The sequence below is a fragment of the Electrona antarctica genome (genome assembly GCF_951216825.1).
Source record: "Electrona antarctica genome assembly, chromosome: 5".
Lineage (NCBI taxonomy): Eukaryota > Metazoa > Chordata > Actinopteri > Myctophiformes > Myctophidae > Electrona > Electrona antarctica.
In genome coordinates this window covers 48,150,232-48,167,914 of record NC_136810.1, presented here as the reverse complement: position 1 = coordinate 48,167,914, position 17,683 = coordinate 48,150,232, and the positions used below count along the sequence as shown (strand labels likewise).

General features: G+C 43.0%; 1 protein-coding gene across 2 annotated transcripts in view; it reads right to left on the bottom strand.

Moving 5' to 3' along the window:
* LOC306922735 (polypeptide N-acetylgalactosaminyltransferase 18-like) overlaps nt 1–17,683 on the bottom strand; it is a 199,234-nt gene that overhangs the window by 15,711 nt on the left and 165,840 nt on the right. For both annotated transcript variants that reach the window (XM_079500548.1, XM_079500547.1), the window contains exon 10: nt 14,178–14,342. In XM_079500548.1, coding sequence (XP_079356674.1) covers nt 14,178–14,342 — 165 coding nt within the window. The remainder of the gene's footprint in view (nt 1–14,177; nt 14,343–17,683) is intronic.

The following is a 17,683-nucleotide window of genomic DNA, read 5'->3' as shown; positions in this document are numbered from 1 at the left end:
TGACTGAAGATATCGGACTTCCGGTGACCAACCTGTAAATTGTAACATCACAAGTCATCTATAATGTCAGTTGTCTGTCATATCCATGAGGCACATCTGAGTTGGTCAAGGTCCCATTAGAAGTTGTGGTAAAAAGTCTAAAAACAATAGTGGAGGTATACTTCTGCGTCCTACTAGCAGTGTGTATAGTTATTAGTTTGGTGCTACATGATTGGTCCAGCAGTTTGCAAGATTAGCACCTGACAAACATACTCTCATCACCTCTTGCAGTGTGCCAGGCCAGAAAAATACACAGATACAGTACATTGAACAGCTTGGGAGTTCTCCTTGAAGCTTACATTCCTTTCAAAAGATATTGATTTGCACAGATTTTGTTTGTCTATCTGCACAGCTGCCATGGTATATTGGAGCTTGCCAAGATCTTGACTTGTTCTTGAACTGATATAATATGTGCCAAAAACCAATACACAATTCCATGGTCACTTAAGCAGAAGAATCTCATTTATCAGAATTAAGTGTCTGCTGATTTTGAATGTTGAACTGCCACACAAGCAGACAAAGCAACATACGTTATTTCCATAATTATTTAGATGTACAAATTGACAGTGTGTAAATTGAAACAAACATTGATGTTTCTTTAAGGTACCGTATACATTTGAGACCAGATCTCTTTTGTTAGCAAGACCTGGCCAAAATGGCCAAATTATTAGACAAACATACAAGACACAAAAATACAAGAATATACAGTGACTGTGAAAGTTAAATGATTGGGATTAGGGGTGAAATTAGAGGATAGATAGGGTGGTTGCTGGTGAGAGGTGGTCATGTTAATAAAAATAAATAAATTATAAATGATACGTAGCCTGCAGAGTTAGTTCAGTCAGACATACTCGAGGGAGTTCATGCCGTGCTCAATGGCGCATACTATACTCAAGGGGTTAACATGCTGCATTTCTATGTGTGTGCAAGTCCCACACGTCATTCGCTGATGTGGCAGTCAGCTGACCAATTGGGCGGGCTACTTAAGCTCACTAGACTGTATGCTCTTCCTGCCTTCCTCTGCATATGGTTCCTGGTTGTTATCAAGGACTGTCTAAAGAGGATGAGACGCGAAGACCGTACAGGCGACGCCATGTTGCTCCATGGTGCTCCATGGAAGGAAAGAAACATGCGCAATGGGCTATATGCAGCCAACACTTCCGCGTTCAGCTTCCTTGGTCTCAACTGCGCATGTTTCTTTCCTTCCATGGAGCACCATGGAGCAACATGGCGTCGCCCGTACGGTCTACGGTGGCCTTCGCGTCTCGTCCTCTTTAGACAGTCCTTGGTTGTTATGTGATGTTTGCTCCCACCACCACCCCAGCACCACCGGTGGGCTCTGTTATTTATGCTCCCCATGGGGGGTTTATTGTATATCTATCTCTCTGCTCTTAATGTTTTATGATGGCGTTTAATCGCGCCGAGCAGGGAGAAAATGCAGCAGAGCCGAAAGCCAAGTCAAATATCATATGCACACTTGTATTCTCAATCATTCTATAATAAATATTAGTTAAATCTATTCGTGAGTTGTCGGACTGAACTAATATAATGTCGACATTCTCCCATCTCATAGACTCATAGCATGCATGCCAATAACTTTCTCTTTCAAATCAAAAAAGTTAATGAAAGCCTGCAGTTTCTTTTTTTAATTTATTTTTTAAGTTTTTAAAAGTTCATTCTAGGCCGAGGAGCAGAGAAAATAAACGCCCTTTCCCAAATTCAGTGTGCGTTCAACTTCTGGGTAGCCACTGAAGTTTGTAAATTGTTCTTTGATCGTAAGCTGTAAGATGCTATTGGTGGTGGGAGCTGAAATTATTGCTTTCAAATTAAGGTTTTAACAATTAGACAGCCTGCAGGTCAGTCAGGGACAATCAGTCGACAATCAGTGAGTGAGTCCGCAACAACACGTCACAGAATGTCATCCGTCAAGGCGATCATTGGCGGCTGCAGCGGTACACAGTATAGGCTGAATACATATCCATCGATCACAATGATCTTTCCTGTATTCTCTGCTCATGAAGAATCGATTGGGTTTCTCTGTGTGTACAACCTCCTGACTGACTTCCAGCAAATATTACACTTAAAAGCCTGTACTTTACCCCTTGCCCTCCAAAGAGTACAGCTCAGACTGAGACTATAGAAGCTGAGTTGGCAGGCGCGCGCGCACACGCACACGCAAACACACACACACACCCACCCCCCCCCCCCCCCCCCACCTGGAATGGCTCCAACACCTTGTCCTCGCTGCAGCAGTGTGCCTGCCTGTCATTCTGCAGAGCGCAGTGTTAGATCACACTATTGATCTCCTGCTATTAAGGCGGGAACATCAGTTAATCAGTCGGTCAGCCAGTTAGGCAGCGAGCCAGTCACCAGGCAGTCAGGTCGGCCAGCAAGTCAGCCTAGTCTATCTATCAGATGCTCAGTAATGCAGCCATTCAACACAAAGGATGTGTTCTATAAGAACCCTGTGTAAGGGTTATCGGACATTAAGTGGTAAAAATATCAAGCATCCTGTATTAAAGGTGCAGTGAAGTGATTAATAAGTGTTACATTTAACCCATTTTGAGCGGGAACCCTTTTTGGTGTTATAATTTAGCTATTGAAAAATAGCAGATCTACAAGTTCATAGCACGCCACTCGGTGGCGCGCTATGAACTTGTAGGTCTGCTATTTTTTAAAAATCGTTAAAATGTGCCTCAAATCTTTCAGAAAATTGTCATGATTTAGAAAACTTTTTTTTAAATTTCGACGTCAGGCCTGAATGGGTTAAATGGTGACACACCGGAATTCCGACACCCGCTATTCCGCCGTAACGCCATTCCGACGCACTCATTACTAACCATAACCACACGGCGGACGCGGAAGCCACGTAGTTGGAATGGCGGTGAGACGGAATTCCACTCTGTTCCCGTGTTAAATGTTTTTACAGTTTATTTCTGGCGAGACAGAGAGACCCGTGTTACAGAAGCGTCATCCCAAACCCTATACCACTTGTACGAGGACGTCGCAACTCGAACGCCGCCGAGTCGGCTCAATCAAACTTCTCAATGTTCGGCACGGCAACTTGCTTGGTAGTGCCTCGCGTGGCAAAAATCACACCCGTGTGAAGTGAGGGGCGCTCTAATCATCGTACATCATCATCAAGCATGGTGGACGGTTATTGTCCAAGGGTTCCCACCGACATTCATATGCCGATTTGCTCAGACACATTCATATGACGTAAATTCTCTGTTCACTGTCAAAGGCATTTTTGAGTGGTGTAAACCACTCCTACGACTAGCTTTGTTAGTTTACGTGTCTGTCTGTTCACAAAAAATGAGCATGGTTGCTACGGTCACCCAGTTCACCCGGGTGTGATTTCATTACGTCAGACATTACGTCAGACCACAGCTGATCAGGCTATATAAGACCTTACACCACTCAGTTCACACGGGTGTGATTTTTAATGTTTGTTCAGACAACACAAACATTAAAGCTGTATTAAAGCCCTCTATAGCAATGTCTACTATCTGAATAGAGCTTTAAAGGAGTAGTTCACCCAAAAAAACTAAATGTATTTTCTATTATTTAGTTTAAAAAGCAGGTAGCTGCAAAGGTAGATACATACAGTGAAGAAGTGGTCCGCACACAGGCGTTGCTCCAACAGTGTTTGTGTTATAACCGGCAAAATGTCCCGTAGGAGACTCAAAGAAAATAAGAACTTGCTTTGGTGAACGACACATTTTACCTAAAGGTATTGTTGTGGACATTAAGAATCAGTAATCATTGTTTTTCAAACAAACAAGTGCTGCACAGTTTAAAGAGTTTTCTGTGCAACTTGTATAATGCCCTTCAATACAGCCGAGTTAAAGTCCACCGTGCAATATGGATAAACTTAAAGGTGTAGTGAAATGAAAACGTTTAGACGTTTAAACGTCACACATTTAGACCATATCCGTGGTCATCATATGGGCAATGGATGCCAACAAAATGGGAAACTTCTCATTTGTGTTTTTATTATATCAAAAGTCCATACAAATAAAAATGTAATGACTTCCTTAAAACAAAAACGTTGCTGCGTGATGACATGTAAAGATACACATCAATAAAAGCCAATACAAATGAAGCTCACCCATTTGATTCCCATTGCTGCATCCTCCTCCAAACACAGGTGGTTTTGATTACAGAAATACTCCATTTCTAATCTCATTCAAGATGACATCCAGACAGTGTCCCCTGGCTTTGCTGCCGTCTCTCTGTCACTTTGTAAACAACCCACTCTGCATATGCGTGCATGTGGTCGTGCATGAGACGGACCTACGTCCCATAGCCTGGAGGGATGAGACGCTCTGATTGGTTCAGAAACTAAGATCTGAGGCTGAAACTTCAAAATAAATTGCCCCAAAAAGCCATTTCACTACACCAGGTACACGAGGTGTTTTAGGCTAGGAGGCTGGAATATGCTATCAAGTTGGCACCAGGGCCTGGGCCATGGCTTAGTGGTCCAGGCACCGTGGCTGGTAATCCAGTCTGGCAGTGTGCCGCGGGTTCGACTCCCGATCCCGACGGCCTTTACTGCATGTCTTCCCCCCATCTCTCTCCCCATTTCCTGTCTGTCCCTCCATAAAAAATATAAAAAATAAAGGCGAAAGCCACAAAAAACAACAACATTTAAGTTGGCACCAGAACAAGCATGAATAATGACGCTATCAAAAAGGCCTTGCCGCCGGTCCGGTTAAATCAGCTCTGATGCCTCATAAATAAGGTTGTAATATTGATAACCTTTGTAGAAGCACAGGTGTGTTCCTATCTGGCATTGACCATTCACCACTGTAAACCCCACCACAAATGCAGCAGCAGTGCCGTGCATGTCGTTGATGCAGCCACATCCACATAACCACAATACCACACATTTTCAAATCGATGCCATTTTCTCAGTCTTTTGGTTTGTAAATGATGGGGACTGCATGCTGTGAGTTTTAATTTGTCATTTGTCCTGGCGTTTGAATCCTGGGTGGTAGTAGCATACTGCATCCACCCTCCCCACTGTATAATAATGACACTGCTAACTAATTAAAATGATTGAGAAGGCTGGACAAACTGGCCTAATTAACAAATACTGCAAGTGGTGTTGGTAATGTGCTTTGGATTTGCAGTGTGTATACAGTACATACTCTCCCAAGATGGAGGAACAACATTTTACAATCTGGGAACCCTTATAGGCCTTTGTATGGCTACAGTGCGACTGGTTCAATTAAATCTAGGCCTAAGACGTGACACCTCAAAGTGGGGTACATTGCATCCACTGGTCAATCCAAGGGCCTACCACTCCACTCTCTTGATATGTTCTTTCCCAACTCTTGGAGAGTATGTAGGCCTTTCCCTGGACCTTCTAGCGGCTAGAAGGTCCAGGGAAAGTCCTACATTGTGCTATTGCCATTGAGAATGCATTGGGCGTTTAAGTTAAATAACTCAGAAACTACAAATCATTTCAAAGTAAAAAGTTCCAGCATTCACAGTAAGCTGAATTATAAAATGTGTGAATCGAGTTTCTAGGTGAAAGTGATTTTTTACGTGCCATAGAGCTGCCATTGAGCCTCATTATAAATTTCTCAAATTTGAAAGCACTATATTTCTAAAACTATGAAACATTTCAAATATTCCTTTTCAGGCAAACATGTCCACCGTAAGATGAACCTAAATAGGTTTGAATGGGGTTTCTAGGTGTAAGTATGTAGGACTAGTAGCATGCCAAAGTTTGTGCTATTGCCATTGAGAATGCATTGGGCGTTTAAGTTAAATACGGGGAGGAAATATGACAGCAAACTGCCAGTCATATTTTCTCCCTATTCCAAAGCCCCCCCAGGTACATTATATATTTAAACTATTTTCAGCAATGGTACACTTATTTTTTCAGTGGGTAGATCTTGTTGAGCTGGTCATTTTGAAAGTAGATCTCACGTCATAAATGTGTGGGCACCCCTGTTCTAGCCCCTAGGATGACCCGAGGCCCAAATCTGAATTTAGGTGCTCAAATGAACTCAAACTGAAGCAATTCAGTAAAGGTCAACACTTCCTCCTGGGTCATTTTAGGGTCTGGGACCTCCAGTAAAAGGCCTAAATACTCTCCAAGAGTTGGGGAACAACATATCAAGAGAGTGGAGTGGTAGGCCCTTGGATTGACCCAGGACCAGTGATTAAATGCACTCGGTGCCGCACTACGAGCTTGTAGATCTGCCCAAAGTTGAAGGGCTTCAACCTTGGGTACTGTGTAGCTGAAGTTGAAGCTCTGCCCTTCAACTTTGGACACTTTTACATGTAGGCTGACCCAAAGTTGAAACAGTTGCAAGGGGGACATCTTTGGGCCTGGGGTCCTCATCGTTGGCTATGTTGTTCCCACAACCAAGAAGAGTATTTTACCCTTTACTGGAGGTCCTAGGCCCTAAAATGACCCCATGAGGAAGCGTTGACCTTTACTGAATTGCTTCAGTTTCAGTTTATTTGACCACCTAACGTCAGATTTGGGCATAATTACACCATTGTTTCAGTTTCAGTTCATTTGACAACCTTCTTTGAACTTTAGGCACTTTTACATGTAGGCTGACCCAAAGTTGAAACAGTTTCCAGGGGGACATCTTTGGGCCTGGGGTCCTCATCATTGGATATGTTGTTCCCACAACCGAGAAGAGTATTTTACCCTTTACTGGAGGTCCTAGGTCCTAAAATGACCCCATGAGGAAGCGTTGACCTTTACTGAATTGCTTCAGTTTCAGGTAATTTGACCACCTAACTTCAGATTTGGGCACCCTAACATGTGGTCTTTAAGTGGTGGGCCTGTGGTCATCTTAGTGGCTAGGAGGTCCAGTGAAAGGCCTACGGTAGCAAGCTGCAGGGACTAGTCTGTGTCCCACAATTGTTACAGTAGATTAACTCTTTTTATTGGCCTACACACACTGGTTCCCAAACACTGGCTCGGGACCCATTTGCGGGTCGCAGACACATGTTTATGGGTCCCTTTATTTTTGGTTTCCTACATTTATGTTTTTCATATATAAAGATAAATGTTTAATTAGTAGTGAAAATAGCCGATCTACAAGCTCACAATGCGGTGCAAAGCGACGAGTTGTGAGCTTGTAGATCTGCTATTTTCACTAGTTTGGGTCACGGGCTGACATCAAATTTCTCTTTTGGGTCACGGCTAAAAATACAGACCAACAAAAGAAGCAACGTAGGAAAATAAAACAATGCTGCCTGCACTCAATAGATGTTGATTAACTGTTGCACCCCTTCCTATTCTCATCCTCCACACTTCTGTCTTTCACACTCTTCTGATATGAACTGTTATAGTCATGCTCGCTGCTCGCTTCAATATCCTAAAAGAACACTACAGTTACTTAAAAACTGTACTTACAAGTTATTTGGTACATTAGATTATTATTATAAAACATACATTAACAATTTGTCAGATTTTTTATACTTTGTACGAAAATAGCCACTCAATCTACAAGCTCTCAAACTGTGTGATCTTGTAGATTATCTATTTTCAAAGGAATTTGACAAATCTATTTTGAAATGGGATGTTTTAATGAGTACTAATAATTACTTTCGATAATACAAGTATATTTAGATGCCAATAATTATGTACTTAATTAATATGCTCAAGTCACATTTTGAATATAGGAAGCACTTTACTACCTACTCAGTCCGTATCTCATAGGAGGGCTATGGGCAGTTCAGAAACCCGTCCACCAGGGACATCATCGTTTACAAAAATGTTTAGATTTGTATTATCGTGAGAATGATGGCTTCCACTTTTGCATTGCCACTTTTCAGGATTATTAGTGAGGACCTAGTATATGAAGATAAGCAGTGGCGTGCACAGATAGACACTAGGTGCTAGAGCACCACCTGCCCTTGCCCTCTGGACAGCAATGTGCCCTTTTGAAAAAAAGAAAAATTTATTTATTTATGCCCCAAAATCTATAAATCTCACACTATTCACCGTTTCCGTCCATAGGACGGCTCCACACGTCCTAGGGAACCCAATCGACGCGTTCATAGGACGTGTGTACACGTCCTAGCGCATCCTCAATGATATCAGGCGAGAAGAATATTCTGAATGTTTTCCTTTTTTTAATTTTTGACTGAGACTGAGGCACCCGTAGCTTTGCTCTGCCTTCATATTAGCTTACCATTCGATTAGCTGTTAGCGCGGCAGAAAGAATGCCTCGTCTCTCCTAATCCAGGGCGCTCTCCGTGGTTTTGATCTGATGGATATACTACGCGCTACATTTCTGACTTCAACATACCTCTCGTTCAAAATATGAATGCTTTGGCGCTTCTAGCGATGTCCCCAATATATGGGGACTAGGTTGGTGGAGGGTGTGTAGAGGCCAGGATCACATTAGATAGACACAGGGGTGAAAAATGGGTTACAAAATCGTGGGATAAAAATGATTAAAAATAAATAAATAAATAAAGGACGACTTTACTTAAAGGCAGGGGGGCTTTGGGACTGGAACCGTAATAGAACATACTATTGTCTGGCTTCCATATTCATATAGCATGCTAATGCTAACTTTACAGGGACAGAAAGTCTGCCATTCCGATTAGCTTGTATTCCTCATCAATGATGTCACTGGCAGGTACAGTAGGCGGGATCCACAGCCTTCCTCTGAGACACAGACGGGGCAGACAAAAATGGCACAATATCATAATGAGCATTAGTGAGGACCAATTAACACCTTGAGGGCCCGGACCTATTTAATCCATTAATAAAATGTGCCCATCATTTATAGCGCCCGGACCACTTACCGGGGGGACCGGAAGTTGTTGTGAATGTCTGTGTAGCAGCTAACAATAGCCATGCACACCAGTCTAGAGTCGATCGACAACAACGGGAGGTAAGAATAAATCTATCGCGACTAGCGACTGGACCGCGGATTGCCGTCTAACACAGGATCTTTTTTCATAATTAGACGGGATGATTTAGATTGCGAGTTATGAACGTTTTAAGATTTTCGTTTTCGTCCTCTAAACAGACAGGGAACATTTTCGATGGCGTGTCACTGTTGTGCAACACCGAGGATTGGGCAACAAGTGCTCCTAGGCTGTGGAGCGATGCGACCGGTTTTGATATCATTAATCTCCGTCCCATTTATCAATCTCCGTCCTGGGCAACTGACCATGAACTTGAACTTGACGGTGATCTCCATCTGGGGCCCTTAAACTGTTAAATAGAAGATAGGTTGAAAATGGGTGAAGTAAAAACCAGAGTACTTCTTCCAGGTTCCAGCGCTGGTAGTTTTCTTGTTTTATTTGATCACATTGTTCCACTTTGTTCTCTCATACCAATCCACACTGAATCTGTGTCTTCAAACAGCTGTGTTTCAGATCCGCAAGCTGGAGTGTTTAGCGTCTCCCAAGAGGAATATCGCCGTTTGCAGACATCAAACGTTTCGCGCACGCGCACACACGTGCATGCATCGCAAATTTGCACACACACACACGGATGTGCATGCATCGCAAATTTGCACACACACGCACTCACGCACACAATGCACTATTTAGTGCCGTCCCTCCCTTTGAAAGTAAATGACAATTACAGTATGTATAGTGCAAAAAACACTTTGGTCTGGTTTTCAAATGTGTACAGGGCCATGTCTGATGTGACATTTAGTGCATAATTCACAGCAAAGGGCAACATTTCAAGGCACACCTCGTGATGCCAAATAAAAGTCGACAAACAACCTAGCTACTTCCAAGAAGGCGCGGAGCAACCTTGAAATAGGATCTGAAGCTGCAAATCGCTGGGCGCACTGATTTAATGTTCCCAAATACCCCCGGGCGATCAGAGTGTTAAAAGGGACAACCCACCACAGGAACACTGAGTTTTATTGAATTATATTTACACCAGGTTGAAAGCGGTTAAGTCAATCTTTTCTTTCACCCCAATACTTCCTTCTATTAATCCCTTATCCATATTTTAAATGTTATCCACTCAAGTAAGTGGGTGGGAGGGGACTTCTCATTTAGGAGCGCCGCGATAGGGCTATGCATACCGGTAATACATCTCAGTTTTCTAACTTCTGACAGGGACACTGAAATAAGATGGACGAGCATTTTCTGAATCTGATCAAAGGTAATTAGAGAGATTTATTGTGAGTGCAAAAGGGTAGCAAAAGGCTATAGATGAGAGTGGGGTGTCAACAGGATAGAGAGCTATTGTCCTCTGATGGTACAAAAGGAGAGAGAGAGAGAGAGAGAGAGAGAGAGACAGGTGCTTTTCCATCAATCCCGTTTCCTTCCACTGGTTAAAATGCGCTTCTTGGGAGATATTAAAAAAGCAGTAGGTGGCGCTATTTTGCCAGTCAAGTGAGACGCACTTACACGATTATCTTATGACACACACACACACACACACACACACACACACACACACACACACACACACACACACACACACACACACACACACACACACACACACACACACACACACACACACACACACACACACACACACACACACACACACACACACACACACACACACACACACACACACACACACACACACACGTCGAAGTGTCCTTGGGCAAGACACTGAACCCCACCTTGCCCCCAGTGGTTGCCACCATTGGTGTGTGAATGTGGGGACGCTGGCGTTGACTGTTCGCCGCTTCACCTCACAATGTATGAATGAATGGACCATTGTAAAGTGCTTTGAGTAAGCACGTAGTGCATAGAAAAGCTCTATACAAATGCAATCCATTATTATGAACTCACAGACCCAAAGTTTTACAAAGAAGCACCACTGAGCCTTTGGCTGTGTGATGCCACCCATTTAAGACTGAGATCCTGACAATGGGCTCTATTATGCATTCAACACTTCCGCGTTCAGTTTGGGCCGCCGGAACGCTTCCGGTCGGCAGCCACTCATTGCCAGCAGAATCACAGGTTTAAACAACATTAGGAAACAAGCCTAAATAAGCATACACTTTAGAAACAAGCCCCAAAAAAAGCGACCTGCAACTACTGTCAATATTTTCAAGCAACTTTACTGAAAAACAACCCCCAAGTCGCTTATAACAAGCGGACATGGCAACACCGGTAACAACTGGAAGAACTCCATGAAGAATTCCCGTTTTTAACAGGAGATTTAAGACGTTTCTAACTCATGTCATCATGTCAACGTCGCAACACAAATAATACAAACTATGAAAAACTATGCCACACATTACATCACATCACATTATCAAATGAAATAGTGTGGTTTAAAGAACTGAAATGTATTCCTACAAAATCACAACCGTACGTTCACAGTGAATGAGTGAAGTGTTGGCTGCATAGAGCCCATTGCACCAGATAATCAGAAACTTCAGATCACAACTTGGATCTTTATCGTGTACATCACAATCACTGTAAAAATCTTCAATTTGTTTTTTTTTGTTACAATCTTAGCTTGAATAAACTATCAGTTGTGCTTTTTTCTAATGCAAATTATACAAGTTCTGATTTGTGCTTCACCACGGTGCATTTGAGGTTCTTTTAGGCTAAACAAATATATTATCAGGATGTCTGTTAAATAAATAGGCGTGTGTTGTTGACTTGACAGGGGCTGGTATAGTTTTGTTTGTCCAAGTACAGGGACGAGGGACCCCTGCCCTGTGACTTGACAGTAAAGTTCCATTTTGGCCGTGTTGATGTCGCTTCTGTTGTTGACTACTAGTCTCCCGTCGTCCGTTCCGAGCTGTTTAGGAGAAATAACCGATCTAACTTCCATGATCAATGCATTCACCGGGGCACAGCAAGAGCCTCAGCCTGCAGACAGAGGCTTGGAGAGTGTGTAAATGTATGTATCCACATCCCACCCACCCTCCCATTCACTCTAGAAGTCCACTACTCGCCATCGCGTGTGTTTTTTTCTTTTCCAACTGTTCAAAAGTGATATAATGCGAGTTTCTAATTAGAAATCTTTTCCGCAAGTGTTTCCATACCCCATTTGCGCATTTCACTTTTTCGATACAGCCCAAAAATCCACCCCCTGCAAGCGCAAAAGTGCTGTTGCGAAGACTTTGAGGTGTTTCCATTCAGGATTTTATTCACAAGATTGCGCAAAACCAGGGCTTTATGGAAACATGCCTCGTACAGAGAGCCGTAGCCTACATGCACTCAACACTCATACAGACAAATACACATCCAGGAGAGCTGCCAAGGGCGTGCATGCACAATCTGCCCTATTCATACTAATTATTCTGCTTCATCTACAGTACTCATCGTGTGCAAAATGTCACAGCTGAAGAGTAAAAATAATACAGACTGTTGTTAAAAGTCAGAGGCACATGTTGAATGCTCATTAGCCAGCTAAACTAAAGCAGACGGGAATTTATACAATCCCATTGCATAAATAAACTTGGTATGGTGAAATACTAATCCACACACCGTAACAATTTGAGACAAGGTGCTGTCTAGAGCCAGAATTTTAATTGAGATGGTTCAGCCATCTATTCAAATGAAAGCAGGGCATCTTTAGCACTTGAACAGTCCAAAAAGCACCGGGAAAATTACTGCCACATACAGAATATGCTAGAAGTGCTAGTTAGAGGTGTAGGAGGAATAAAGCCTGGGATAGGATTTTCTTTTTTTCCTGTGGGAGATTGCACAGGGGGACTCTAGATATCAATTCACATACACATACTGTACTGGATGTGCCCCACTTTCACATGTGCTGTGCCCTAAGATCATAATAATGCTGTCCAGCTGTGGTTCCCTATGGAGACACAAATAGTCTCCTTTGTGTCTCCATAGGGAACTACTCCTCGAGGTGCATGCCACATATAGATGCAGATGTTTAAGGCGCTCACATCAAGACATAATGCTGTCCCTTGTGTGCCAATAGTACACATTTATGTCCATTGTTATTTGCTATACTTCAGGTTGTATATGAGACATGGTGACTTCATACTGCATTTATACATTTTGATGTTTGTGAGGATCCTCTCTGTGCCAGACCTTTATACAATCACAGGCTTTCATTTTTAGTTTTTTAGAAAATATGAAGAAGGTCTTTCAATGTGTCCATGGCACGAAAGCATCTTCGTGAGGAGACTATTTGGGGCAGGCTGACATGGTGAAGTGTTTCTATGTTTGAATAAATGAAAGGTTTTAGTTTTTTCTGTGTATATGCGACTCGAGTACCTGGTTGATATAAGGCCACATGCTCTTATGACGTGTTTCTTGAACCATTAGATGAGAGTTCGGGCATCATGACATTCAGCCCCGGGAAACTATTGAGTGATTGGATGAGACACACGACGGTGTAAAAGCTAATGGATGAGATGGAGAATTATTTAGGTAGCTATAAATTGAGGAAGATGGCCTCTAATGGACGAACTGCACTCAAGACTCACTCACTGACTCACCCCTGGCCAGCCGGGGCACCTGATGGAGGGGAAAGGAACTGGTTGGAATAACGCGTTACCTTTTTTTGTTGTCGTCTTGTGGCCACCAACTTTAAGTAATCTTACAATTGTGGTACCCTACTGTACCTAATCTAGTTGAATAACCCTGGTTTAGGGGGTTCCTTGAAATTAAAAAAAGTTTGAGAACCAAAGCTCTAATGTTTAGTGCTTTACCTGTAGAGGACGTAGAATACGCACATCGACAGGTGGGTGCTGGGCTAAAGACATTTCAGTTGAAAAATGGATGGAGCCCGGATGCTCAGCCCGCACACCATAAGGTACAACAAATACTTAATTTATTTGTCTGACAACGTTTTAATCCTGTGGATGTTCATCAGGTCAGGTCGATGACCTGATGAACATCCACAGGATCGAAACAAAGTATTTTTTGTACCTTATATGGTGTGCGGGCACCATAGAGCTTTAACCCATTTAGGCCTAACCTCAACATTTAAAAAGAATCTTCTAAATCCTCCAGTTTTCTGAAATAAATATTTTCACAATTTTAAAAAAATCGCAGACCTACAAGCTCGTAGCGCGCCACTCGGTGGCGCGCTATGAGCTTGTAGATCTGCTATTTTTCAATAGCTAAATTAAAACAATGTTTAAAACACCAAAAGTGGTTCCCGCCCAAAATGTGCAATGTATCTATGTGAGTGATGTGCTTACATTAGGTGCATTTCCTGTATGCATTACCTGAGTGAAAGTCCAGGTGAGTTTCATGTGCTTGTTGGCCGCATAGCTGCACTCCAGCAGCCTGGGTCGGCTGTTCACATCCACCAGACACTTATTGTCATCGTCGTCGATGGTCGGACTCAGCACTCCCAGGTGCAGCTGCTGGGAGCTGGTGTAGTACACATTCTGCACAGAGAAACAACACATAAAATGCAAAGCCCTGCTATATTTAGGTACATGTGACGGTGTCACGCACCAAAAATAGCCAATCTACAATGTTGGCGTTTAGCACACGCTCTTATCCAGAGCGACTGAAAAGTGCGATCTGCGAGCTCACAACGCACAGCACAACACCAACACACAAATGAGTACAACTCACCCTTTAATGTAGGTATTATTTCGGTTTGCTCTCATTTGCTACTTTTTGTTTAGCGTTTCACCCTCTTTTTAATTACATTATGAGTTATGTTGCGACCGAGTTCTAATTTTCTCTTATTTTGAGAGCATATCGTTTTATGCCTCAGCTGCAGAATTTGCCATAGTTATGCATTCTAGGCTTTGTCTCTTGGATGAAATAAACGGGGACGGGAATCTGCATCTGAAGTGATTAAAAAGAAAACCAGGAGGGAAGAGGAAGGGAGGTGGATGATGCCGAGCAAGAGCTGAAGGAAGATGGAGAGGAGACGGTTTAGGAAAGACAAACCGTGACAAATTACAAGATTGGAGACATTGTAATACTCCTTTCTCTGCCTGGGGGAGTGCCGCTACAGCGACAAAGTCGGCAACCTGACTGCAAACTGTTTTTAATGTTAGTTTCTCACTTATTCAAGCAATTTTCTTTCCATTTTCAATATGCTGGCTCCACTTAATCTTCAGAATGTCAGCCAAAGTCTCATTTATGGAATATTTGCCATGCTCGTTTATAATGTTAAACAAAGTGATATGGGTAACAAAAGTATGTAGGGAATATTTCCAGATAAATAATATTCTTGCACAAAGATAATGTAGTCTTGAGGCAAGGTGTGAAAAATACAGCTCATCACACTAGCCACCAACGTCCATTCTGGAAGACAAAGTAGATTAACTAAGCTATTGGACAGTACTAAAATTAAGTTGTGGGCAGCAGTGGCTCAGCAGTGGCTCAGGGGTAGAGTGGCCGGTAGAACAGCCAGATGGAAAAACCGTGATGTTCCCAGTTTGATCCCGGTGTCGAAATGTCCTTGAGCAAGACTCTGAACCCCTAATTTTGCTCCTGATGTGCAGGTTGGTGCCTTGCATGGTTTCCTCCGCCATCAGTGTATGAATGCGTTTGTGAATCTATTTAAAGCGCTTTGGCTAAAAGTGCTATATAAATGCACCATTTACCATAGTTTTTACTCCTTTTGAATTCCTGATAATTTTATTACTTACTATAAACTAAGAGTCGGCCACATTGAGTCTAAAAGACATTAAGCGTGGAAATGAGTTATAAATAACATCCAAAAACTGCTAGAAGCTAAAAGAATAGGAAGGTAGATGGGTAGGTAGGTGGCAGGTACTTTATTCATCCCAGGGGGAAATTAAGGTGTAATAAAACAAAAACCTAATCTAAAATAGGCATAAAAATCATAAACGTACAATATGAAAAAACGACAGACCAAAAACCACTAAGTCCAAAGGCTTGAATTCAACACCCCTCGCATCCGAACCAGCCTGATCCAGCCAGAATCAGCCTGATCCAGCCAGATTCAGCCTGATCCAGCCAGAATCAGAATCAGCCTGATCCAGCCAGAATCAGCCTGATCCAGCCAGAATCAGCCTGATCCAGCCAGAACCAGCCTGATCCAGCCAGAATCAGCCTGATCCAGCCAGAACCAGCCTGATCCAGCCAGAATCAGCCTGATCCAGCCAGAACCAGCCTGATCCAGCCAGAACCAGCCTGATCCAGCCAGAACCAGCCTGATCCAGCCAGAACCAGCCTGATCCAGCCAGCCAGACGAGGAGTTGTTCAGATGTCTTATTGCCGGAGGCAGAACAAGAGCTCCTACAGCGTTCCTTTCCTTCTTTCAAGGTGGGTGTAAGTACTGTCTGCTGCTGAAGGAGCTTCTCTGCCCTGCCACAGCGTCACAAGTGGTTCCCAACCTTTTCAAGGCCGTGACCCCCCAAAATAATCATTCCCCCACACACACACACACACACACACACACACACACACACACACACACACACACACACACACACACACACACAAATGTATGAGTTGAGGCATTACATTTTGTTTGACTCGGTTCCACAGATAAATATTGTGAAGATAGCAGTAGACCAGCTATTTTCATGATTTTTGGCTCTTTCTTAACCCATTTTGACCTGAGATCAGATTCTAAAAATGTCTTCTACATCCTGACAGTTTTCTGAAAAAGCTATGTTTCTATGTCAGTCGTTCTTCGATTTTTTTAAAATAGCAGATCTACAAGCTCGTAGCTATGAGCTTGTAGATCTGCTATTTTTCAATAGCTAAAGCATAACATAATGCTAACAAAAAAAGGGGTTCCCGCCCAAAATGGTTTAATATATTATTTGCCAATTTGGGTCAAGTAACACAGGAACAAACAAACGTACACACCACACAGGGCGGGAAATAGTGGCAATACAAACGTCCTCTAATCCCTACACGGGGAACACTAGAGGACGCAACGACGAAGTTACAGCAGTGAACACAACTTAGGAAGTCCCTTAAATACAGAAGGCAATCATTAGCGCACCTGGGCACACGGGTGGCAATGTTCAGTCAATTAAGACCACCTTTACACGAGAACGGTCGCCAGATAAAACGATAGTCCCGTTGCGTTCTCATTTTTTATTGACCCTTTACATGAGAACGCACACTTTATGAAAACGCTATAATGTCTCTAGGTGGCGGTAACGGACTGCCAGATAGACCAGTCACCCACGTAAAGAACCAGGTAGCTCCCCCCTTCACGCAACCCTATCAGCGTTTTTCTTTTTAATGATGCTTCCAGACCACAAGGGAGTTGTGGCCGTCTCTGCCTGCTTTCTATTAACCGCATCGAGTGACACACAGGCTGACAGGCAGCCCAGAGGCATGCAGGCAGAGCGCCCCACGGGATGGTTATATTTTATACATACATTAGGCTGCTACATATACGCTGCTGCCGCCTATCATAAGGCTTTTTCTTTACATCATGGTTTTACATTCACCATCGCTGATGAGCGGCACTTTGTAAGTGAGGAGGGAGCGCTTGCTCATTGTAGGAACACCAAATATTATAATATCACATATGGCTCTGCATCAATGTAACATAGCGTATGCGTTGTGAGCCGACGTGAGCCATGAACGTTTTTTCACCGTTTGGCCCGTTTACATGGAGACGGGAGGAAACGGCGTTTGCAAACATTTCCACTCTGGAGGGTGTTTTCACTTTGTTGCGTTTCCACCCCCAAAAAACGCCGTTCTCGTCTAAAAGGACACCCACAAACTATACTTTATTTTGCCGTTTTCTATGAACACCGTTCTCGTGTAAAAGAGG